General features: G+C 45.0%; 1 protein-coding gene across 1 annotated transcript in view; it reads left to right on the top strand.

Moving 5' to 3' along the window:
• LOC135538461 (RNA-binding protein 47-like) overlaps positions 1-26,222 on the top strand; it is a 69,942-nt gene extending 43,720 nt beyond the window's left edge. The window contains exons 2-8 of the mRNA XM_064964353.1: positions 16,643-17,510; positions 18,126-18,474; positions 20,530-20,553; positions 22,441-22,653; positions 24,908-24,949; positions 24,997-25,145; positions 25,845-26,222. Coding sequence (XP_064820425.1) covers positions 16,674-17,510; positions 18,126-18,474; positions 20,530-20,553; positions 22,441-22,653; positions 24,908-24,949; positions 24,997-25,145; positions 25,845-26,090 — 1,860 coding nt within the window. The 5' untranslated portion in view covers positions 16,643-16,673 and the 3' untranslated portion in view covers positions 26,091-26,222. The remainder of the gene's footprint in view (positions 1-16,642; positions 17,511-18,125; positions 18,475-20,529; positions 20,554-22,440; positions 22,654-24,907; positions 24,950-24,996; positions 25,146-25,844) is intronic.
• The last annotated feature ends 222 nt before the right edge of the window (positions 26,223-26,444 follow it).

Here is a 26,444-nt window from a genome sequence, read left to right as displayed (position 1 = left end):
TTATAGAGAACATGGAGGTCCTGTTCTATTGTGTTATAGAGAACATGGGGGTCCTGTTCTATTGTGTTATAGAGAACATGGGGTCCTGTTCTATTGTGTTATAGAGAACATGGGGGTCCTGTTCTATTGTGTTATAGAGAACATGGGGGTCCCTGTTCTATTGTGTTATAGAGAACATGGGGTCCTGTTCTATTGTGTTATAGAGAACATGGGGTCCCTGTTCTATTGTGTTATAGAGAACATGGGGTCCTGTTCTATTGTGTTATAGAGAACATGGGGTCCTGTTCTATTGTGTTATAGAGAACATGGGGTCCTGTTCTATTGTGTTATAGAGAACATGGGGGTCCTGTTCTATTGTGTTATAGAGAACATGGGGTCCTGTTCTATTGTGTTATAGAGAACATGGGGTCCTGTTCTATTGTGTTATAGAGAACATGGGGGCCCTGTTCTATTGTGTTATAGAGAACATGGGGGTCCTGTTCTATTGTGTTATAGAGAACATGGGGTCCTGTTCTATTGTGTTATAGAGAACATGGGGTCCTGTTCTATTGTGTTATAGAGAACATGGGGTCCTGTTCTATTGTGTTATAGAGAACATGGGGTCCTGTTCTATTGTGTTATAGAGAACATGGGGTCCTGTTCTATTGTGTTATAGAGAACATGGGGGTCCTGTTCTATTGTGTTATAGAGAACATGGGGTCCTGTTCTATTGTGTTATAGAGAACATGGGGTCCCTGTTCTATTGTGTTATAGAGAACATGGGGGTCCTGTTCTATTGTGTTATAGAGAACATGGGGGTCCTGTTCTATTGTGTTATAGAGAACATGGGGTCCTGTTCTATTGTGTTATAGAGAACATGGGGTCCTGTTCTATTGTGTTATAGAGAACATGGGGGTCCTGTTCTATTGTGTTATAGAGAACATGGGGTCCTGTTCTATTGTGTTATAGAGAACATGGGGTCCTGTTCTATTGTGTTATAGAGAACATGGGGTCCTGTTCTATTGTGTTATAGAGAACATGGGGTCCTGTTCTATTGTGTTATAGAGAACATGGGGTCCTGTTCTATTGTGTTATAGAGAACATGGGGTCCTGTTCTATTGTGTTATAGAGAACATGGGGTCCTGTTCTATTGTGTTATAGAGAACATGGGGTCCTGTTCTATTGTGTTATAGAGAACATGGGGTCCTGTTCTATTGTGTTATAGAGAACATGGGGTCCTGTTCTATTGTGTTATAGAGAACATGGGGGTCCTGTTCTATTGTGTTATAGAGAACATGGGGTCCTGTTCTATTGTGTTATAGAGAACATGGGGTCCTGTTCTATTGTGTTATGGAGAACATGGGGTCCTGTTCTATTGTGTTATAGAGAACATGGGGGTCCTGTTCTATTGTGTTATAGAGAACATGGGGTCCTGTTCTATTGTGTTATAGAGAACATGGGGTCCTGTTCTATTGTGTTATAGAGAACATGGGGTCCTGTTCTATTGTGTTATAGAGAACATGGGGGTCCTGTTCTATTGTGTTATAGAGAACATGGGGGTCCTGTTCTATTGTGTTATAGAGAACATGGGGTCCTGTTCTATTGTGTTATAGAGAACATGGGGTCCTGTTCTATTGTGTTATAGAGAACATGGGGGTCCTGTTCTATTGTGTTATAGAGAACATGGGGGTCCCTGTTCTATTGTGTTATAGAGAACATGGAGGTCCTGTTCTATTGTGTTATGGAGAACATGGGGGTCCTGCCTCTATTGTGTTATAGAGAACATGGGGGTCCCTGTTCTATTGTGTTATAGAGAACATGGAGGTCCTGTTCTATTGTGTTATAGAGAACATGGGGGTCCTGTTCTATTGTGTTATAGAGAACATGGGGTCCTGTTCTATTGTGTTATAGAGAACATGGGGTCCCTGTTCTATTGTGTTATAGAGAACATGGGGTCCTGTTCTATTGTGTTATAGAGAACATGGGGTCCTGTTCTATTGTGTTATAGAGAACATGGGGTCCCTGTTCTATTGTGTTATAGAGAACATGGGGTCCTGTTCTATTGTGTTATAGAGAACATGGGGTCCTGTTCTATTGTGTTATAGAGAACATGGGGTCCTGTTCTATTGTGTTATGGAGAACATGGGGTCCTGTTTCTATTGTGTTATAGAGAACATGGGGTCCTGTTCTATTGTGTTATAGAGAACATGGGGTCCTGTTCTATTGTGTTATAGAGAACATGGGGTCCTGTTCTATTGTGTTATAGAGAACATGGGGGTCCTGTTCTATTGTGTTATAGAGAACATGGGGTCCTGTTCTATTGTGTTATAGAGAACATGGGGGTCCTGTTCTATTGTGTTATAGAGAACATGGGGGTCCTGTTCTATTGTGTTATAGAGAACATGGGGTCCTGTTCTATTGTGTTATAGAGAACATGGGGTCCTGTTCTATTGTGTTATAGAGAACATGGGGTCCTGTTCTATTGTGTTATAGAGAACATGGGGGCCCTGTTCTATTGTGTTATAGAGAACATGGGGTCCTGTTCTATTGTGTTATAGAGAACATGGGGTCCTGTTCTATTGTGTTATAGAGAACATGGGGTCCTGTTCTATTGTGTTATGGAGAACATGGGGTCCTGTTCTATTGTGTTATAGAGAACATGGGGTCCTGTTCTATTGTGTTATAGAGAACATGGGGTCCTGTTCTATTGTGTTATAGAGAACATGGGGTCCTGTTCTATTGTGTTATAGAGAACATGGGGGTCCTGTTCTATTGTGTTATAGAGAACATGGGGTCCTGTTCTATTGTGTTATAGAGAACATGGGGTCCTGTTCTATTGTGTTATGGAGAACATGGGGTCCTGTTCTATTGTGTTATAGAGAACATGGGGTCCTGTTCTATTGTGTTATAGAGAACATGGGGGTCCTGTTCTATTGTGTTATAGAGAACATGGGGTCCTGTTCTATTGTGTTATAGAGAACATGGGGTCCTGTTCTATTGTGTTATAGAGAACATGGGGGTCCTGTTCTATTGTGTTATAGAGAACATGGGGTCCTGTTCTATTGTGTTATAGAGAACATGGGGTCCTGTTCTATTGTGTTATAGAGAACATGGGGTCCTGTTCTATTGTGTTATAGAGAACATGGGGTCCTGTTCTATTGTGTTATAGAGAACATGGGGGCCCTGTTCTATTGTGTTATAGAGAACATGGGGTCCTGTTCTATTGTGTTATAGAGAACATGGGGTCCTGTTCTATTGTGTTATAGAGAACATGGGGTCCTGTTCTATTGTGTTATAGAGAACATGGGGCCCTGTTCTATTGTGTTATAGAGAACATGGGGTCCCTGTTCTATTGTGTTATAGAGAACATGGGGCCCTGCTTCTATTGTGTTATAGAGAACATGGGGCCCTGTTCTATTGTGTTATAGAGAACATGGGGGCCCTGTTCTATTGTGTTATAGAGAACATGGGGGTCCTGCTTCTATTGTGTTATAGAGAACATGGGGGCCCTGTTCTATTGTGTTATAGAGAACATGGGGGTCCTGTTCTATTGTGTTATAGAGAACATGGGGTCCTGTTCTATTGTGTTATAGAGAACATGGGGGTCCTGTTCTATTGTGTTATAGAGAACATGGGGGCCCTGTTCTATTGTGTTATAGAGAACATGGGGTCCTGTTCTATTGTGTTATAGAGAACATGGGGTCCTGTTCTATTGTGTTATAGAGAACATGGGGGTCCTGTTCTATTGTGTTATAGAGAACATGGGGTCCTGTTCTATTGTGTTATAGAGAACATGGGGGCCCTGTTCTATTGTGTTATAGAGAACATGGGGCCCTGTTCTATTGTGTTATAGAGAACATGGGGGTCCTGTTCTATTGTGTTATAGAGAACATGGGGTCCAGCCTCTATTGTGTTATAGAGAACATGGGTTCCAGTTCTATTGTGTTATAGAGAACATGGGGTCCAGCCTCTATTGTGTTATAGAGAACATGGGGTCCTGTTCTATTGTGTTATAGAGAACATGGGGTCCCTGTTCTATTGTGTTATAGAGAACATGGGGTCCTGTTCTATTGTGTTATAGAGAACATGGGGTCCAGCCTCTATTGTGTTATAGAGAACATGGGGTCCTGCCTCTATTGTGTTATAGAGAACATGGGGTCCAGCCTCTATTGTGTTATAGAGAACATGGGGGTCCTGTTCTATTGTGTTATAGAGAACATGGGGTCCCTGTTCTATTGTGTTATAGAGAACATGGGGGCCCTGTTCTATTGTGTTATAGAGAACATGGGACCCCTGTTCTATTGTGTTATAGAGAACATGGGGTCCCTGTTCTATTGTGTTATAGAGAACATGGGGGTCCCTGTTCTATTGTGTTATAGAGAACATGGAGGTCCTGTTCTATTGTGTTATAGAGAACATGGGGGTCCTGTTCTATTGTGTTATAGAGAACATGGGGTCCCTGTTCTATTGTGTTATAGAGAACATGGGGCCCTGTTCTATTGTGTTATAGAGAACATGGGGTCCCTGTTCTATTGTGTTATAGAGAACATGGGGCCCTGCCTCTATTGTGTTATGGAGAACATGGGGGCCCTGTTCTATTGTGTTTTTCTCAGCTCAACACTCCGAGCGGTTACTACCATTTTGGCTTGGTTGGACACTATTGTAATATACTACATTTGCAACAGTTAATGAAACAGAGAGTCAGGTGTTTCTGTCAGACAGTGTGTGTGTGTGTGTGTGTGTGTGTTAATGTATGCTGCACTAACTAGATTATGTTAATATGAGTTACAGTTATCCATTACTCCACACACACACACACACACACACACACACACACACACACACACACACACACACACACACACACACACACACACACACACACACACACACACACACACACACACACACACACACACACACACACACACACACACAATCATTAACTACCAGTCTAATCATGACCCCTTCTATCAATAACTACCAGTCTCATCATGACCCCTTCTATCAATAACTACCAGTCTCATCATGACCCCTTCTATCAATAACTACCAGTCTCATCATGACCCCTTCTATCAATAACTACCAGTCTCATCATGACCCCTTCTATCAATAACTACCAGTCTCATCATGACCCCTTCTATCAATAACTACCAGTCTCATCATGACCCCTTCTATCAATAACTACCAGTCTCATCATGACCCCTTCTATCAATAACTACCAGTCTCATCATGACCCCTTCTATCAATAACTACCAGTCTCATCATGACCCCTTCTATCAATAACTACCAGTCTCATCATGACCCCTTCTATCAATAACTACCAGTCTCATCATGACCCCTTCTATCAATAACTACCAGTCTCATCATGACCCCTTCTATCAATAACTACCAGTCTCATCATGACCCCTTCTATCAATAACTACCAGTCTCATCATGACCCCTTCTATCAATAACTACCAGTCTCATCATGACCCCTTCTATCAATAACTACCAGTCTCATCATGACCCCTTCTATCAATAACTACCAGTCTCATCATGACCCCTTCTATCAATAACTACCAGTCTCATCATGACCCCTTCTATCAATAACTACCAGTCTCATCATGACCCCTTCTATCAATAACTACCAGTCTCATCATGACCCCTTCTATCAATAACTACCAGTCTCATCATGACCCCTTCTATCAATAACTACCAGTCTCTTCATGACCCCTTCTATCAATAACTACCAGTCTCATCATGACCCCTTCTATCAATAACTACCAGTCTCTTCATGACCCCTTCTATCAATAACTACCAGTCTCATCATGACCCCTTCTATCAATAACTACCAGTCTCATCATGACCCCTTCTATCAATAACTACCAGTCTCATCATGACCCCTTCTATCAATAACTACCAGTCTCATCATGACCCCTTCTATCAATAACTACCAGTCTCATCATGACCCCTTCTATCAATAACTACCAGTCTCATCATGACCCCTTCTATCAATAACTACCAGTCTCATCATGACCCCTTCTATCAATAACTACCAGTCTCATCATGACCCCTTCTATCAATAACTACCAGTCTCATCATGACCCCTTCTATCAATAACTACCAGTCTCATCATGACCCCTTCTATCAATAACTACCAGTCTCATCATGACCCCTTCTATCAATAACTACCAGTCTCATCATGACCCCTTCTATCAATAACTACCAGGTGATTGTTGAGACAGGCGTGGTGGTTCCAGTCCTAGAACATGTTTCGTCTCATCTCAGTCACATGGTTAGTTAGTTATTAGTTTAGTGTTTTAGGATTCTCCTTCCCGCGATCATCTCTGACCTTTGACCTTTTAACCTCCGAACAAAGCAGTCAGTTCCTTTATAGAGGTGTGTGTGTGTGTGTGTGTGTGTGTGTGTGTGTGTGTGTGTGTGTGTGTGTGTGTGTGTGTGTGTGTGTGTGTGTGTGTGTGTGTGTGTGTGTGTGTGTGTGTGAGGGCAGTGATTTGTATTGGCCAAGGTTAATAATTTACCTGTTGCTGCCTCAGGTTAACTAATCCACCTCACACACCCCAGTAAATGTTCAGCCACCATGAGGAGATTGTAGGTTGGAGAATAAATAATCAGAGCGTTTTCTCCTTCAGAGTTTTCTCTCTCTCTCTGTCTCTCTCTCTCTCTCTCTCTCTCTCTCTCTCTCTCTGTCTCTGTGTGTGTCTCTTCTCTCTCCAGTGAATGCAGGTGGTTGACATAAGTCCACACTGCTTCTGACTCCCACTTCTCCAAAAACTGTAAGGAACAGAGAATTTTATCTCTCTAGTTTCAATTCTTCACACACACTCACAAACACACACAATAGTATCTCTCTCTCTCACACTGTCTCTCACACTCTCTAGTCACTCACACACAATGTATATCTCTCTCTCACACTGTACACTCACTCTCTCAAACACACTAGTACACACACTCTGCACACACACACTCACTGCACATACACACACACAATAGTATATACAAACTCACACACACTAGTACAAACACACTCACTCCCACTCACTAGCACTCTGTCACTCTCACACAATAGTATATACAAACACACACACACACGAGTACACACACACACAAACACTAGTACACTCACACGCACACACACACTCACTAGCACACACACAGACTCAATAGTATATACAAACACACACACACTAGTACACACACACACACACTAGTATACACACCACACTAGTACACACACAAACACACACTCTCTGTACAGACTCACACACTCACACACACACACACTAGTACAGACACACACACTCACTAGTACACACACACGCAATAATATACACACACACACACACACACACAAACAAACAGTACAGAAACACACAAGTACAGAAACACACAAGTACAGAAACACTCAAACACACAAGTACAGAAACACACAAGTACATCCACAGAGAAAAAGGTCAGAGGCCCGGCAGCCATTTTGAGGAAGTGAGTTTGGTCTCCTTACTGGAACAAGAGATTACCCTGGAAGAAAGTTTTTATGGACTGTAGTTACACCTGATGGAAGCAGGTTATTATGGACTGTAGTTACATAATGGAAACAGGTTATTATGGACTGTAGTTACACCTAATGGAAGCAGGTTATTATGGACTGTAGTTACATAATGGAAACAGGTTATTATGGACTGTAGTTACACCTAATGGAAGCAGGTTATTATGGACTGTAGTTACATAATGTAAACAGGTTATTATGGACTGTAGTTACACCTAATGGAAGCAGGTTATTATGGACTGTAGTAACATAATGGAAACAGGTTATTATGGACTGTAGTACATAATGGAAACAGGTTATTATGGACTGTAGTTACATAATGGAAACAGGTTATTATGGACTGTAGTTACACCTAATGGAAACAGGTTATTATGGACTGTAGTTACATAATGGAAACAGGTTATTATGGACTGTAGTTACATAATGGAAACAGGTTATTATGGACTGTAGTTACACCTGATGGAAACAGGTTATTATGGACTGTAGTTACACCTGATGGAAACAGGTTATTATGGACTGTAGTTACACCTGATGGAAACAGGTTATTATTACTGTTATTTACATAATACAAACAGGTTATTATGGACTGTAGTTACATAATGGAAACAGGTTATTATGGACTGTAGTTACACCTGATGGAAACAGGTTATTATGGACTGTAGTTACATAATGGAAACAGGTTATTATGGACTGTAGTTACACCTAATGGAAACAGGTTATTATGGACTGTAGTTACACCTGATGGAAACAGGTTATTATGGACTGTAGTTACATAATGGAAACAGGTTATTATGGACTGTAGTTACACAGGTTATTATGGACTGATGGAAACAGGTTATTATGGACTGTAGTTGGAAACATACTGATGGAAACAGGTTATTATGGACTGTAGTTACACCTGATGGAAACAGGTTATTATGGACTGTAGTTACATAATGGAAACCGGTTATTATGGACTGTAGTTACATAATGGAAACAGGTTATTATGGACTGTAGTTACACCTGATGGAAACAGGTTGTTATGGACACCTGATGGAAACAGGTTATTATGGACTGTAGTTACATAATGGAAACAGGTTATTATGGACTGTAGTTACACCTAATGGAAACAGGTTATTATGGACTGTAGTTACATAATGGAAGCAGGTTATTATGGACTGTAGTTACACCTGATGGAAACAGGTTATTATGGACTGTAGTTACACCTGATGGAAACAGTTACACTGTAGTTACATAATGGAAACAGGTTATTATGGACTGTAGTTACATAATGGAAACAGGTTATTATGGACTGTAGTTACACCTGATGGAAGCAGGTTATTATGGACTGTAGTTACACCTGATGGAAACAGGTTATTATGGACTGTAGTTACATAATGGAAACAGGTTATTATGGACTGTAGTTACATAATGGAAACAGGTTATTATGGACTGTAGTTACACCTAATGGAAACAGGTTATTATGGACTGTAGTTACATAATGGAAACAGGTTATTATGGACTGTAGTTACATAATGGAAACAGGTTATTATGGACTGTAGTTACACCTGATGGAAACAGGTTATTATGGACTGTAGTTACATAATGGAAACAGGTTATTATGGACTGTAGTTACACCTGATGGAAACAGGTTATTATGGACTGTAGTTACATAATGGAAACAGGTTATTATGGACTGTAGTTACATAATGGAAACAGGTTATTATGGACTGTAGTTACATAATGGAAACAGGTTATTATGGACTGTAGTTACATAATGGAAACAGGTTATTATGGACTGTAGTTACATAATGGAAACAGGTTATTATGGACTGTAGTTACATAATGGAAACAGGTTATTATGGACTGTAGTTACACCTGATGGAAACAGGTTATTATGGACTGTAGTTACATAATGGAAACAGGTTATTATGGACTGTAGTTACATAATGGAAACAGGTTATTATGGACTGTAGTTACATAATGGAAACAGGTTATTATGGACTGTAGTTACATAATGGAAACAGGTTATTATGGACTGTAGTTACACCTAATGGAAACAGGTTATTATGGACTGTAGTTACATAATGGAAACAGGTTATTATGGACTGTAGTTACATAATGGAAACAGGTTATTATGGACTGTAGTTACATAATGGAAACAGGTTATTATGGACTGTAGTTACATGATGGAAACAGGTTATTATGGACTGTAGTTACATAATGGAAACAGGTTATTATGGACTGTAGTTACATAATGGAAACTGTAGTTACAGGTTATTATGGACTGTATAATGGAAACAGGTTATTATGGACTGTAGTTACACCTGATGGAAACAGGTTATTATGGACTGTAGTTACACCTGATGGAAACAGGTTATTATGGACTGTAGTTACATAATGGAAACAGGTTATTATGGACTGTAGTTACACCTGATGGAAACAGGTTATTATGGACTGTAGTTACATAATGGAAACAGGTTATTATGGACTGTAGTTACACCTGATGGAAACAGGTTGTTATGGACTGTAGTTACACCAGTGGGTCAGTTCTCTCCCAAATGAATCCAGTGAGTCAGTTCTCTCCCAAATGAATCCAGTGAGTCAGTTCTCTCCCAAATGAATCTAGTGAGTCAGCTCTCCCAAATGAATCCAGTGAGTCAGTTCTCTCCCAAATGAATCCAGTGAGTCAGTTCTCTCCCAAAGTAATCCAGTGAGTCAGTTCTCTCCCAAAGGAATCCAGTGAGTCAGTTCTCTCCCAAAGGAATCCAGTGAGTCAGTTCTCTCCCAAATGAATCCAGTGAGTCAGTTCTCTCCCAAATGAATCCAGTGAGTCAGTTCTCTCCCAAATGAATCCAGTGAGTCAGTTCTCTCCCAAATGAATCAAGTGAGTCAATTCTCTCCCAAATGAATCCAGTGAGACAGTTCTCTCCCAAATGAATCCAGTGAGTCCGTTATATCCCAAATGAATCCTGTGAGTCAGATCTCTCCCAAATGAATCCTTAGAGTCAGTTCTCTCCCAAATGAATCATGTGAGTCAGTTCTATCCCAAATGAATCCTGTGAGTCAGTTCTCTCCCAAATTAATCCTGTGAGTCAGTTCTCTCCCAAATGAATCCTGTGAGTCAGTTCTCTCCCAAATGAATCCAATGAGTCAGTTCTGTCCCAAATGAATCCAGTGAGTCAGTTCTCAACCAAATGAATCCTGTGAGTCAGTTCTATCCCAAATGAATCCAGTGAGTCAGTTATATCATCATATATACCTCTCTACCTCTCTACCTCTCTACCTCTCTACCTCCCTCCCTCTCTACCTCCCTCTCTCTCTACCTCCCTCTCTCTCTACCTCTCTACCTCTCTACCTCCCTCCCTCTCTACCTCCCTCTCTCTCTACCTCCCTCCTCTCTACCTCCCTCTCTCTCTACCTCCCTATCTCTCTCTACCTCCCCCCCTCTCTACCTCTCTACCTCTCTACCTTCCCTCCCTCTCTACCTCTCTACCACCCTCCCTCTCTACTTCCCACCCTCTCTACCTCCCTATCTCTCTCTCCCTCCCTCTCTACCTCCCTCCCTCTCTCTCTACCTCACTCTCTCTCTACCTCTCTCCCTCTCTCCCTACCTCCCTCTCTCTCTACCTCCCTATCTCTCTCTACCTCCCTCCCTCTCTACCTCCCTCCCTCTCTACCTCCCTCCCTCTCTCTCTACCTCACTCTCTCTCTACCTCTCTCCCTCTCTCCCTACCGCTCTCCCTCCCTCTCTACCTCTCTCCCTCTCTACCTCTCTCCCCCTCTACCTCTCCCTCTCTACCTCCCCCTCTCTCTACCTCCCCCTCTCTCTACCTCCCTCTATCTCTACCTCCCTCCCCCTCTCTCTACCTCCCTCCCTCTCTACCTCCCTCCCCCTCTCTCTACCTCCATCCCTCTCTCTCTACCTCCCTCCCCTCTACCCTCTCTCTACCTCCCTCTACCTCTACCTCCCTCCCTCTCTACCTCCCCATCTCTACCTCTCTCCCTCTCTACCTCCCTCTACCTCTCTCTACCTCCCTCCCTCTCTCTCTACCTCTCTCTCCCTCTCTACCTCTCTCCCTCTCTACCTCCCTCTCTCTCTACCTCCTTCCCTCTCTACCTCTCTACCTGCCTCCCTCTCTACCTCCCTCCCTCTCTACCTCCCTCCCTCTCTACTTCCCTCCCTCTCTACCTCCCTCCCTCTCTACTTCCCTCCCTCTCTACCTCCCTCCCTCCCTCTCTACTTCCCTCCCTCTCTACCTCCCCCCTCCCTCTCTACCCCCTCCCCTCCCTCCCTCCCTCTCTACCTCCCCCCGCCCGCCCTCCCCTCTACCTCCCTCCCTCTCTACCTCCCCCTCTCTACCTCCCTCCCTCCCTCTCTACCTCTCTTCCTCCCTCTCTACCTCTCTTCCTCCCTCTCTACCTCCCTCCCTCTCTACCTCTCCACCTCCCTCCCTCTCTACCTCCCTCCCTCCCTCTCTACATAGAGAGTGGTGCCCTATTCCCTATGGACCCTGGTCTAAAGTATTGTTGAGGAGAGTAATCTAGTGTAGTGGTGTCTGATAGAGGATGTAGTAATCTGAGTGTAGTGGTGTCTGATAGAGGAGACTCCTACATGTAGTAATCTGAGTGTAGTGGTGTCTGATAGAGGAGACTCCCTACATGTAGTAATCTGAGTGTAGTGGTGTCTGATAGAGGAGACTCCCATCATGTAGTAATCTGAATGTAGTGGTGTCTGATAGAGACTCCCATCATGTAGTAATCTGAGTGTAGTGGTGTCTGATAGAGGAGACTCCCATCATGTAGTAATCTGAGTGTAGTGGTGTCTGATAGAGGAGACTCCCATCATGTAGTAATCTGAGTGTAGTGGTGTCTGATAGAGGAGACTCCCATCATGTAGTAATCTGAGTGTAGTGGTGTCTGATAGAGGAGACTCCCATCATGTAGTAATCTGAGTGTAGTGGTGTCTGATAGGAGACTCCCTACATGTAGTAATCTGAGTGTAGTGGTGTCTGATAGAGGAGACTCCCATCATGTAGTAATCTGAGTGTAGTGGTGTCTGATAGAGGAGACTCCCACATGTAGTAATCTGAGTGTAGTGGTGTCTGATAGAGACTCCCATCATGTAGTAATCTGAGTGTAGTGGTGTCTGATAGGAGACTCCCATCATGTAGTAATCTGAGTGTAGTGGTGTCTGATAGAGGAGACTCCCATCATGTAGTAATCTGAGTGTAGTGGTGTCTGATAGAGGAGACTCCCATCATGTAGTAATCTGAGTGTAGTGGTGTCTGATAGAGGAGACTCCCATCATGTAGTAATCTGAGTGTAGTGGTGTCTGATAGAGGAGACTCCCTACATGTAGTAATCTGAGTGTAGTGGTGTCTGATAGAGGAGACTCCCATACATGTAGTAATCTGAGTGTAGTGGTGTCTGATAGAGGAGACTCCCATCATGTAGTAATCTGAGTGTAGTGGTGTCTGATAGAGGAGACTCCCTACATGTAGTAATCTGAGTGTAGTGGTGTCTGATAGAGGAGACTCCCTACATGTAGTAATCTGAGTGTAGTGGTGTCTGATAGAGGAGACTCCCATACATGTAGTAATCTGAGTGTAGTGGTGTCTGATAGAGGAGACTCCCTACATGTAGTAATCTGAGTGTAGTGGTGTCTGATAGAGGAGACTCCCATCATGTAGTAATCTGAGTGTAGTGGTGTCTGATAGAGGAGACTCCCTCATGTAGTAATCTGAGTGTAGTGGTGTCTGATAGAGGAGACTCCCTACATGTAGTAATCTGAGTGTAGTGGTGTCTGATAGAGGAGACTCCCATCATGTAGTAATCTGAGTGTAGTGGTGTCTGATAGAGGAGACTCCCACATGTAGTAATCTGAGTGTAGTGGTGTCTGATAGAGGAGACTCCCATCATGTAGTAATCTGAGTGTAGTGGTGTCTGATAGAGGAGACTCCCATCATGTAGTAATCTGAGTGTAGTGGTGTCTGATAGAGGAGACTCCCATCATGTAGTAATCTGAGTGTAGTGGTGTCTGATAGAGGAGAATCCCTACATGTAGTAATCTGAGTGTAGTGGTGTCTGATAGAGGAGACTCCCATCATGTAGTAATCTGAGTGTAGTGGTGTCTGATAGAGACTCCCATCATGTAGTAATCTGAGTGTAGTGGTGTCTGATAGAGGAGACTCCCATCATGTAGTAATCTGAGTGTAGTGGTGTCTGAGTGGTGTCTGGAGGAGACTCCCATCATGTAGTAATCTGAGTGTAGTGGTGTCTGATAGAGGAGACTCCCATCATGTAGTAATCTGAGTGTAGTGGTGTCTGATAGAGGAGACTCCCATCATGTAGTAATCTGAGTGTAGTGGTGTCTGATAGAGACTCCCTACATGTAGTTATCTAAGTGTAGTGGTGTCTGATAGAGGAGACTCCCACATGTAGTAATCTGAGTGGTGGTGTCTGTGTTACATGTAGTAATCTGAGGAGTGGTGTCTTGAGGACATGTAGTAATCTGAGTGTAGTGGTGTCTGTAGAGGAGACTCCCACAAGGGGGTAATCTGAGTGTAGTGGTGTCTGATGAGGAGACTCCCACATGTAGTAATCTGAGTGTAGTGTGTCAGAGGAGACTCCCTACATGTAGTAATCTGAGTGTAGTGGTGTCTGATAGAGGAGACTCCCATCATGTAGTAATCTGAGTGTAGTGGTGTCTGATAGAGGAGACCCTACATTGTAATCTGAGTGTAGTGGTGTCTAACACAGACACCCACATGTAGTAATCAGTGTAATGGTGTCTGATAGAGGAGACACCCACACAGTAATCACACTGATAGAGGAGACTCACACATGTAGTAATCAGTGTAGTGGTGTCTGACAGACAGACACCCACATGTAGTAATCCCAGTGGTGTCGATGAACCTACATGTAGTAATCAGTGTAGTGGTGTCTGATAGAGGAGACTCCCATCATGTGTAATCTGAGTGTAGTGGTGTCTGATAGAGAGACTCCCATCATGTAGTAATCTGAGTCACTGACACAGGAGACTCCTACATGTAGTAATCTGAGTGTAGTGGTGTCTGATAGAGGAGACTCCCATCATGTAGTAATCTGAGTGTAGTGGTGGGAGACCTCAGTTCTGAGTGTAGGGGGTCAAGAGGGACTCCCTACATGTAGTAATCTGAGTGTAGTGGTGTCTGATAGAGGAGACTCCCATCATGTAGTAACAGGAGTGGTGTCTGATAAAACAGAGTAATCTGAGTGTAGTGGTGTCTGATAGAGGAGACTCCCTACATGTAGTAATCTGAGTGAGTGGAGATAGAGGAGGGACATGTAGAGAGGAGTGGTGTCTGATAGAGGAGACTCCCATCATGTAGTAATCTGAGGAGTGGTGTCTGATAGAGACTCCCATCATGTAGTAATCTGAGTGTAGTGGTGTCTGATAGAGGAGACTCCCATCATGTAGTAATCTGAGTGTAGTGGTGTCTGATAGAGGAGACTCCCATCATGTAGTAATCTGAGTGTAGTGGTGTCTGATAGAGGAGAATCCCTACATGTAGTAATCTGAGTGTAGTGGTGTCTGATAGAGGAGACTCTCATGTAGTAATCTGAGTGTAGTGGTGTCTGATAGAGGAGACTCCCTACATGTAGTAATCTGAGTGTAGTGGTGTCTGATAGAGGAGACTCCAACATGTAGTAATCTGAGTGTAGTGGTGTTAGACTCCCATCAGGTAATCTGAGTGTAGTGGTGTCTGATAGAGGAGACATGTAGTAATCTGAGTGTAGTGGTGTTAGTCTACATGTAGATCTGTGGAGACATTCAGACACCACTACACTGGTTGTTGTGTTACCAAGGAGTGTTGAGGATTTAAATAGGTTTAGTTCATTAAGGGGGTGGTTTATGTTCACACACACATGACGTGGTGATCAGTGACAGAGGATTTGTGATTGCTCTCTGTGACCCTTTTCAACTGCTCTGGTTTTAACACACACACACACACCACACCACACACACACACACACACACACACACACACACACACACACACACACACACACACACACACACAGCACCCACACACACACACACACACACACACACACATCACACACACACACACACACAGCATGTGACTGGTGAACCTTGGTCTGGTTTTTCAGTATCCTGGTTTTCACAAGACTGGACTTCAGACATATGGTTCTAGTCTGGTTAATTATTTTACTGTATCGTTCCTGGTTTTATGGATGCTGGGTTCTCATAGGATGGTGTATGTTGGTCATGTGACCTGTGTCGTGCTCTACTCTACGTAACTCATTAGCCAAAATATCACAACCTTTAGATTTCACAAGGCTGTGATGTTCTCTATTGTGACCCTAGTTCTAGTCTGGTATTTAGTCTGGTTTTAGACTGGTTCTAGACTGGTTCTGGTCTTGTTTTAGACTGGTTCTAGTCTGTTTTAGTCTGTTTTAGTCTTTTAGACTGGTTCTAGTCTTGTTTTAGACTGGTTCTAGTCTGGTTTTTAGTCTGTTTTTAGTCTGTTTTAGTCTGGTTTTAGACTGGTTCTAGACTGGTTCTAGTCTGGTTTTTAGTCTGGTTTTTAGTCTGGTTTTAGTCTGGTTCTAGACTTGTTCTAGACTGGTTTTAGACAGGTAGATAAAACATCCAGTCTACTGGTCTTTTCCTCTACATCTGTTAGTTACCTATTCCACGATGTTCTAGCTTCACTGATGTAGTTGGTTCTAGACTGGTTCTTAGACTGGTTCTTAGACTGGTTCTAGACTGGTTCAAGTCTGGTTTTTGTCTGGTTCTAGACTGGTTCTAGACAGGTAGATAAAACATCCAGTCTACTGGTCTTTTCCTCTACATCTGTTAGTTACCTATTCCACGATGTTTTAGCATCACTGATGTAGTTGGTTCTAGACTGGTTCTAGACTGGTTCTAGACTGGTTTTAGACTGGTTCTAGACAGGTAGATAAAACATCCAGTCTACTGGTCTTTTCCTCTACATCTGTTAGTTACCTATTCCACGATGTTCTAGCATCACTGATGTAGTTGGTTCTCTGTCCATCAAATGTGACGCGATCCCTCGTTTAGCCAATAGAAAATAATGAATGTTTCTTTTTCCCCTTCTCTCTCAGGCACCACATCTGATTGGATGGTTTAGTCAGAATGACAGCCGAAGATCCCGCCTCCTCCTCTTCAGCCATGAGTAATAACCCAGCACCTCCCGGTTCCAACCCCCCAGGCCCTTCCCATCACTCCCCGCATGGACCAATCACAGTGCCCGAGGGTGTGTCCGGGGCCCACAACGAAGCGGCCCTAGTGTCTCTGATGGAGCGTACGGGGTACGGCATGGTGCAGGAGAACGGTCAGAGAAAATACGGCCCCCCGCCGGGCTGGGAATCCGCCTCCCCGCCACGCGGCTGTGAGATCTTCGTGGGTAAGATCCCCCGGGACGTCTACGAAGACGAGCTGGTCCCGGTGTTCGAGTCGGCGGGTCAGATCTACGAGATGCGTCTGATGATGGACTTTGATGGGAAGAACCGCGGCTACGCCTTCGTCATGTACACACAGAAACACCAGGCTAAACGCGCCGTGCGGGAGCTCAACAACTACGAGGTGCGCCCCGGACGCCTCCTAGGGGTCTGCTGCTCTGTGGACAACTGTCGCCTCTTCATCGGGGGCATCCCCAAAACCAAGAAGAGAGAGGAGATCCTGGAGGAGGTGTCCAAGGTGACGGAGGGCGTCCTGGACGTCATAGTGTACGCCAGCGCTGCGGACAAGATGAAGAACCGGGGCTTTGCCTTCGTGGAGTATGAGAGTCACCGTGCCGCGGCCATGGCGCGCAGGAAGCTGATGCCCGGCAGGATCCAGCTGTGGGGGCACCAGATCGCCGTGGACTGGGCGGAACCGGAGATAGACGTGGACGAGGACGTCATGGAGACCGTGAAGATTCTATACGTCAGGAACCTGATGATGGAGACCAGCGAGGACACACTGAGACAGGTCGGATTGATTGGTTGATTTACTGATTGATTGGTTGATTTACTGATTGATTGGTTGATTTACTGATTGATTGATTTACTGATTGATTGGTTGATTGATTTGTTGATTTACTGATTGATTGGTTGATTTACTGATTGATTGGTTTATTTACTGATTGATTGGTGGATTTACTGATTGATTTGTTGATTTACTGATTGATTTGTTTATTTACTGATTGATTGGTTGATTTACTGAATGATTGGTTTAGTGACTGTTTGATTGGTTGATTGATTTGTTTATTTACTGATTGATTGGTTGATTTACTGATTGATTGGTTTAGTGTAGTAGTTCTAGGTGTTTGGCCAGTGGAACCAGGGCTGTATGTCTCTGTGTTCTAGGTGTTTGGCCAGTAGAACCCAGGCTGTATGTCTCTGTGTTCTAGGTGTTTGGCCAGTAGAACCCAGGCTGTATTAACATGTCACTGTGTTCTAGGTGTTTGGCCAGTAGAACCCAGGCTGTATGTCTCTGTGTTCTAGGTGTTTGGCCAGTGGAACCCAGGCTGTATTAACATGTCTCTGTGTTCTTGGTGTTTGGCCAGTAGAACCAGGGCTGTATGAACATGTCTCTGTGTTCTAGGTGTTTGGCCAGTGGAACCAGGGCTGCGTGGAACGTGTCAAGAAGATCCGCGACTACGCCTTCGTCCACTTCTCGTCCCGTGACGATGCCGTGGTTGCCATGGACCACCTGAACGGGACGGAGGTGGAAGGGTCCTGTATCGAGGTCACCCTGGCTAAGCCTGTCGACAAAGAGCAGTACACGCGTTACCAGAAGGCATCAAAAGGGGGCGCTACAGCGGCCGCGGCCGTGGCAGCTCCGGAACCAGTCCAGCAGAACTACGTGTACCAGTGTGACCCCTACACCCTCACCTACTATGGGTACCCTTACAACACGCTGATCGGACCCAACAGGGACTACTTCATCAAAGGTTAGAGTCCTTTCCTTCTGGTTCTCTGTGGCTGCGTTTACACAGACAGTCACATTCTGATCTTATCTATTTTTTACACCATTCAGATCAGCTCTTCAGCTCGAAACTTGGGCTGCCTGTATAAACGTAGCCTTTTGTACTACAGACGTAACTGAGAGCTTTTGTCCGTCTGTTTCTGTATGAATGGACATATTGATTAGCAGAGAACGCAGGTTAACGACCAATAAGATCTGGAGATTAGATGGGCCTGTTGTAAATGTAACCAATAGTGAACCCACATCATCAAATACATGTGATTAGTAGATGATCGTGATGATTATTGATATTGATGAATATGATGAATGGGGGGGGGGGGTGTTCTAAATGATTATTGATCATTTACTGGTTATAAATCACCGATCAGCAGCGATAACTGTTAGAGAGGTAAAATGGGACGCTCCGCAATATGACGTCACAGGATACAGCGGGGAGACTTCCTGCTTAGCGACTACCGAGAACGACAAGATTCCCAAGATGGCCACCGTTGTGTCTTCCTAGTTTCTTACCTCCGATGAGGCATATAGAGTACCGCAGTATGAGTCATGATACCCATAAAACCCCGCGGTCAAACAAGGAAATGGTTCCAATCATTTTTCCCCAAAGGGGATTTTTTTAGAAACACTTCAAATAAGAGCTGTTGTTTTGTGTCAGTTTACCCTGGTGTGACGTTTTGATAACTGTGTAAATTATTCATGTATTCGCTTGTATTAACCCCCCTCAAATGAAATGCTAATTAGCTGCTAATGTGGCTCTCGTAAAGAACTACAAATCTCTGGATTAACTATCTAATGTGGCTCTCCTAAAGAACTACAAATCTCTGGATTAACTATCTAATGTGGCTCTCCTAAAGAACTACAAATCTCTGGATTAACTATCTAATATGGCTCTCGTAAAGAACTACAAATCTCTGGATTAACTATCTAATGTGGCTCTCGTAAAGAACTACAAATCTCTGGATTAACTATGTAATGTTAGCTACATGTAGTACTGCATACATTTTTTACATTTCTTTCTTTTTTATTTTATTTAACCTTTATTTAACAAGGCAAGTCAGTTAAAAAGAACACATTTTTATTTACAATGACGGCCCTACTTTAAAATGGACTGTTCTGTGAACTGTCTTGTGTACGTTTTTAAATGGACACAATACCTGGTAGTAAAGGTGTCAGATAGAGATGACGTGCAGGAGCATGCTGGGATTTGTAGTCTGGCATGGTGTCTACTTTGATGCTAATTAGCATTTTAGAATCTGAGAGTAAATAGAGCTGAATATATTGATAAAAGTCTACCTTGTCGTAGAGAGATTTACAGGGTCATCAAAACGCCACGGCAGGTTAAACCTACACAAAACACCACGGCAGGTTAAACCTACACAAAACACCACGGCAGGTTAAACCTACACAAAACACCACGGCAGGTTAAACCTACACAAAACACCACGGCAGGTTAAACCTACACAAAACACCACGGCAGGTTAAACCTACACAAAACACAGCCCTCATTTGAAGTGTTTCTAAAATCCCTTATTGGAAAAATGAATGGTGGGAAAAACAAAGATTGGAATCATTTCCTTGTTTGACCGCTAGGTCTTATGGGTATTATGACACCCCCACTGTGGGACTCTATACCTGCATCGAGAGGATCCCCTAGTGGCTGTCTGGAGCATTGGCAGATTCTGATTCTGCTGTCCGTCTGTAAGCAGGAAGCGTCTCCTCTGTAAGTATCCTCTGAGGACGTCATATTGCAGAGAGTCCCCCTTTTAAGTGCTGAGCCCGTCCCCCTGTGATGAGTGATGCTGGCAGGTGTCTGGGTGGCAGATCAACTAATCTGTGTCCTAAGTAGCACTCTATTCCATTTGCAGGGCACTACTATCGACCAGAGCCCTATCGGCTCTAACCCTATGGGCCCTTGTCAGAAGTAGTGCCCTACATAGGGGACAGGGTTCCATTTGGGCCGATCGAACTAATCCGTCCAGACGTTGACTGTAATCACTGTGTTCTGGTTTTCTCTCCAAAGGAGGCCCAATGATACAGACCAATGGTAATCTATTCCATCCTTATTGGCTACTCCTTTACACTCCCTTATCCAATGAAACATCAACTTCCTGGTCATGTGACCAACTCCTCTCTCTGGGTTTCTATAACAACTTCCCCTTGTTCCATCACCTCTTTAGTTCACTAGTAGACAGACAAACTGTCAGACCCCACGATGTCTCCCACACTCCTTGACAACTTCAGTTATTAGATGTTCTACCAGTGTTGGAATCACACAAACTAATGACCAGATAAACATAGACAATGTACAGTATATATATATATTAGCACCTCTTGACAAACCGTGTAAAATGACGCCCCATAGCAGCCCCCCCCCTAACGACGGCTTCACACTTTGATGGGAAATGCCCAAACTGGATTCCTTGGGACGTCCCAAATCTCGGACATCACCCCATTGGATTTGTTTAGGGTAGGGGTTTAGGGTAGGGGTTTAGGGTTTTAGGGTAGGGGTTTAGGGTTTAGGGTAGGGGTTTAGGGTAGGGTTTGGGTTTAGGGTAGGGGTAGGGGTTTAGGGTAGGGGTTTAGGGTAGGGTAGGGGTTTAGCGTAGGGGTTTAGGATAGGGGTTTAGGATAGGGGTTTAGGGTTTAGGATAGGGGTTTAGGGTAGGGTATGGGTTTAGGGTAGGGGTTTAGGGTTTAGGGTAGGGGTCTAGGGTAGGGTATGGGTTTAGGGTAGGGGTTTAGGGTTTAGGGTAGGGGTTTAGGGTAGGGGTTTAGGGTAGGGTAGGGGTTTAGGGTAGGGGTTTGGGTTTAGGGTATGGGTTTAGGGTAGGGGTTTAGGGTAGGGGTTTAGGATAGGATAGGGGTTTAGGATAGGGGTTTAGGGTAGGGGTTTAGGGTTTAGGATAGGGGTTTAGGGTAGGGTATGGGTTTAGGGTAGGGGTTTAGGGTTTAGGGTAGGGGTCTAGGGTAGGGTATGGGTTTAGGGTAGGGGTTAAAGGGTAGGGGTTCCACTAGGGGTTTAGGGTCAGGGGTTTCATGGGAAATGTCCAAACTGGATTCCTTGGGAATGTCTTAAACTAAATGACATCACCCCATAGGGATTTGACATTTAAAACTGTTAAAGTAAGGTTAAGGTTTAGGGTAGGGGTTTGGGAAAGGGTCCAAACTGGATTCCTTGGGGTTCTAGGGTATTGGGGTTTAGGGTAGGGGTTTAGGGTAGGGGTTTAGGGTTTAGGGTAGGGGTTTAGGGTAGGGAGGGTAGGGTAGGGTTTTAGGGTAGGGGTTTAGGGTTTAGGGTAGGGGTTTAGGGTAGGGTAAGGGTTAGGGTTAGGGTAGGGGTTTAGGGTACGGTAAGGGTTAGGGTAAGGGTTTAGGGTATGGTAGGGGTTTAGGGTAGGGGTTTAGGGTAGAGGTTTAGGGTAGAGGTTTAGGGTAGGGTGGGGTTTAGAGTAGGGTTTAGGGTTTAGGGTAGGGGTTTAGAGTAGGGTTTAGGGGTTTAAGGTAGTGACGTCCCAAGGATCACGGATAGCAATAACGAACTTCAGTGCCACAGGAGGCTGGTGGCACTTTAATAGGGGAGGACGGACTCGTAGTGATGTCTGGGGCAGAATATTATAAAATATCTACCTCTATATACAGTACCAGTTTAAAGTTTGGACACACAGACTCATTCAAGGGTTTTTCTTTATTTATTTTTACTATTTTCAGAATAACATTGCAGAATAATAGCGAAGACGTCAAACCTATGAAACAAAACTTATTTACAACGACGGCCTCCCCCGGTCAAACCCTGACGACGCTGGGCCCTGTGCTTTGCAGAATGCGCCCATTGGTTTATTTAGGTTTCTCTTGGTATTCCGGTATCCCATGCCCCTATATATTGAAGCGTAAACCTAAACAGCGCCCCCCCCCCACTGTGGCCCATCTCCAGCAGGTGCTGTGCGAGGTCGTGGCCGAGCGACGGCAGGTAGCCGTGCCCCCGGCCCACGGGGGTCATACCTGGGTGGTTACTCTGCTGGGCGGGGTATCTACAGCCGGTACCATGAGGGCAAAGCCAAGGGCCCCGACAACAAGGCCTACGAGCTGGTACCCTCTATGGAGCTGACTGCCTCAGTCAACCCGTTGGGCATCAAGCCTTGCACAAGTCAGTCCCACCCCTGTCGTACCCCTCGTAAACTACCCCCGTTGTCCCCCTATACCGCCGCCTGCTTCCTTCAGTTTTCTCCTTCCTGTCTCCTTCCTGTCTCCTTCCTGTCTCCTTCCTGTCTCAAGCCTGGCTCAAGTCAGTGAAAGATACCTCTAAACCAGGCCTGGTCTAAACTAACTCTCTACTGGTCTAAACTAACTCTCTACTGGTCTAAACCAGGCCTGGTCTAAACTAACTCTCTACTGGTCTAAACCAGGCCTGGTCTAAACGAACTCCCTACTGGTCTAAACCAGGCCTGGTCTAAACTAACTCCCTACTGGTCTAAACCAGGCCTGGTCTAAACTAACTCTCTACTGGTCTAAACTAACTCTCTACTGGTCTAAACTAACTCCCTACTGGTCTACACCAGGCCTGGTCTAAACTAACTCCCTACTGGTCTAAACCAGGCCTGGTCCAAACTAACTCCCTACTGGTCTAAACCAGGCCTGGTCCAAACTAACTCCCTACTGGTCTAAACCAGGCCTGGTCTAAACTAACTCTCTACTGGTCTAAACCAGGCCTGGTCTAAACAAACTCCCTACTGGTCTAAACTAACTCCCTACTGGTCTAAACTAACTCCCTACTGGTCTAAACTAACTCCCTACTGATCTACACCAGGCCTGGTCTAAACTAACTCCCTACTGTCGTCTTTCCACTGCTCAACTCCTGTTCCCAGAGGGCAGCAGCAGGCAGGAAATCGCAGACAGTAAATGAGATATAGGAAGCCTGAGGATGAATTGATGGGTCATAGATTTTCACTATAATACTTTAATATCAGCTGATAGATGACCTTTTCTGCAGCTCAGGTCACCGTTGACAGACCGCAGCTTTCTGGAAAAAAAAACTAAGAGACACTACTGCCCCCTCTGCTGGACTGGAGTTGAACTGCAAGCTGTACTTCCCAGAGAGGCTGTCTGTCTCTCTCTCTCCATTTCATCCTTCTGCTTTACCTGCTCTGTCCTACTATCCCTTATTCAGACCAGGAGAGAAAAACACAAACCTCTCTTGGTGATGATGGTGATGTGCTTTTCCTTTACTGTAAATTCCTCAACACTTCACTTTGGGGGTCAGAGGTCAACAAACTCTGACCCCCCCCTTTTGACCTCTTCTGATTTAAACGTCACTCATTGGTTTATTTAGGTTTCTGTTAGGTGTATCTCCGGTATGGAGCGATAATCTGATTCTCCTAATCTGGACGTGATTGCTCAATCCCCCACAATCCTTCTCTCAGTCTCTGGAATAAACTGGATCAGAGAAACACAGTGGACTCTTGTCCATCTGAAACAATGAGTGACCTTGTGTTGGCATGTGTATTAGCGTGTGTGTGTATTAGCGTGTGTGTGTGTGTGTGTGTGTGTGTGTGTGTGTGTGTGTGTGTGTGTGTGTGTGTATATGAAGGGGGTTTAATCAAGAGCTAAGCACCATTTTAATCCGAATCACACCCCAACCAACAGAGGCTAACACTAACTTGGGTAACTCCATTCTTTCTCTCTCTCTCTCTCGCTCTTCTCTTGTCTCTCTCTCTCTCTTTTCTCTCTTTTCTCTCTCTCTTCTTTCTCTCTGTCTCTCTCTCTCGCTCTTCTCTCCTCTCTCTCTCTTTTCTCTCTCTCTCCTCTCTCTCTCTCTTCTCTCCTCTCTCTCTCCCTCTTCTCTTCTCTCTCTCTCCCTCTCTCTCTTCTCTCTCTCTCTCTCTCTCTCTCTCTCTCTCTCTCTCCCTCTTCTCTCTCCTCTCTCTCTTTTCTCATTCTCCCTCTTCTCTTCTTTCTCCCTCTTCTCTTCTCTCTTCTCTCTCCTCTCTCTCTCGCTTCTCTTCTCTCTTCTCTCCCTCTTCTCTTTTCTCTCCTCTCTCCTCTCTCCCTCTTATCTTCTTTCTCCCTCTTCTCTTCTTTCTCCCTCTTCTCTTCTCTCTTCTCTCCTCTCTCTCACGCTTCTCTTCTCTTCTCTCTCTCTCTCTCTCTCTCCCACTTCTCTTCTCTCTCCTCTCTCCCTCTTCTCTTCTCTCCCTCAAATTCTGTCCTGTTAAAACTGTGCCTCTCAATGTCTTTGACATCTCATAGTGGCATTTCCCAATCTGACTCTCATTCTGGGGTTTTGTGTGTGTGTGTGTGTGTGTGTGTGTGTGTGTGTGTCTGTGTGTGTGTGTGTGTGTGTGTGTGTGTGTGTGTGTGTGTGTGTGTGTGTGTCTGTGTCTGTGGTGTCTGTGTGTGTGCAGTGGGCCTGCAGGCCCTAGGAGGCCAGTACCCAATGTTCCAGGGAGCCAAGCTGATGGAGGAACACACAGACTGTTATCCTCTGTCTCCTCCCCTCCACCCTACCAGGTACACACACAGCCCAGAACACACAGACTGTTATACCTGCTGTCTCCTCCCCTCCACCCTACCAGGTACACACACACAGCCCAGAACACACAGACTGTTATACCTGCTGTCTCCTCCCCTCCACCCTACCAGGTACACACACAGCCCAGAACACACAGACTGTTATACCTGCTGTCTCCTCCCCTCCACCCTACCAGGTACACACACAGCCCAGAACACACAGACTGTTATACCTGCTGTCTCCTCCCCTCCACCCTACCAGGTACACACACAGCCCAGAACACACAGACTGTTATACCTGCTGTCTCCTCCCCTCCACCCTACCAGGTACACACACAGAACACACACTGTTATACCTGCTGTCTCCTCCCCTCCACCCTACCAGGACACACAGCCCAGAACACACAGACTGTTATACCTGCTGTCTCCTCCCCTCCACCCTACCAGGTACACACACAGCCCAGAACACACAGACTGTTATACCTGCTGTCTCCTCCTCCCCTCCACCCTACCAGGTACACACACAGCCCAGAACACACAGACTGTTATACCTGCTGTCTCCTCCCCTCCACCCTACCAGGTACACACACAGCCCAGAACACACAGACTGTTATACCTGCTGTCTCCTCCCCTCCACCCTACCAGGTACACACAGTGAAACATGAAATTAATGTAATCTGAAAGTTGAATAATATCCACTAACTCTCCCTCCCTCCCTCCCTCCCCCTCCCTCCCTCCCTCCCTCCCTCCCTCCCTCCCTCCCTCCCTCCCTCCCTCCCTCCCTCCCTCCCTCCCTCCCTCCCTCCCTCCCTCCCTCCCTCCCTCCCTCAGGGTCGTCCCATCACACCAGTGTACGCCATGACCCACAACATGCAGCGTATCCCCACGGCCAGTGGTCTGTACGGAGCAGGCTATATGCCCATCACCAACTACAACGCTGCTGCCCTGGCAGCCCTGCAGAAGAACGCAGCCGTGGCCGCTGCAGCCTACGGAGGGTACGCGGGTTACGCCGTGCCCCAGGCCTTCCCTGCCGCAGCATTTCAGGTGCCCATCCACGATGTCTACCAGACCTACTGACAACAGATACCAGCTACTAGACCTACTGACAACATCTACCAGACCTACTGACAACAGCTACCAGCTACTAGACCTACTGACAACATCTACCAGACCTACTGACAACAGATACCAGCTACCAGACCTACTGACAACAGAGCTACCAGACCTACTGACAACAGATACCAGCTACCAGACCTACTGACAACAGATACCAGCTACTAGACCTACTGACAACATCTACCAGACCTACTGACAACAGCTACCAGCTACTAGACCTACTGACAACAGATACCAGCTACCAGACCTACTGACAACAGCTACCAGACCTACTGACAACAGATACCAGCTACTAGACCTACTGACAACAGCTAC

Source organism: Oncorhynchus masou, unplaced genomic scaffold (assembly GCF_036934945.1).
Source record: "Oncorhynchus masou masou isolate Uvic2021 unplaced genomic scaffold, UVic_Omas_1.1 unplaced_scaffold_968, whole genome shotgun sequence".
Lineage (NCBI taxonomy): Eukaryota > Metazoa > Chordata > Actinopteri > Salmoniformes > Salmonidae > Oncorhynchus > Oncorhynchus masou.
This window is presented reverse-complemented; position numbering and strand designations above follow the sequence as displayed.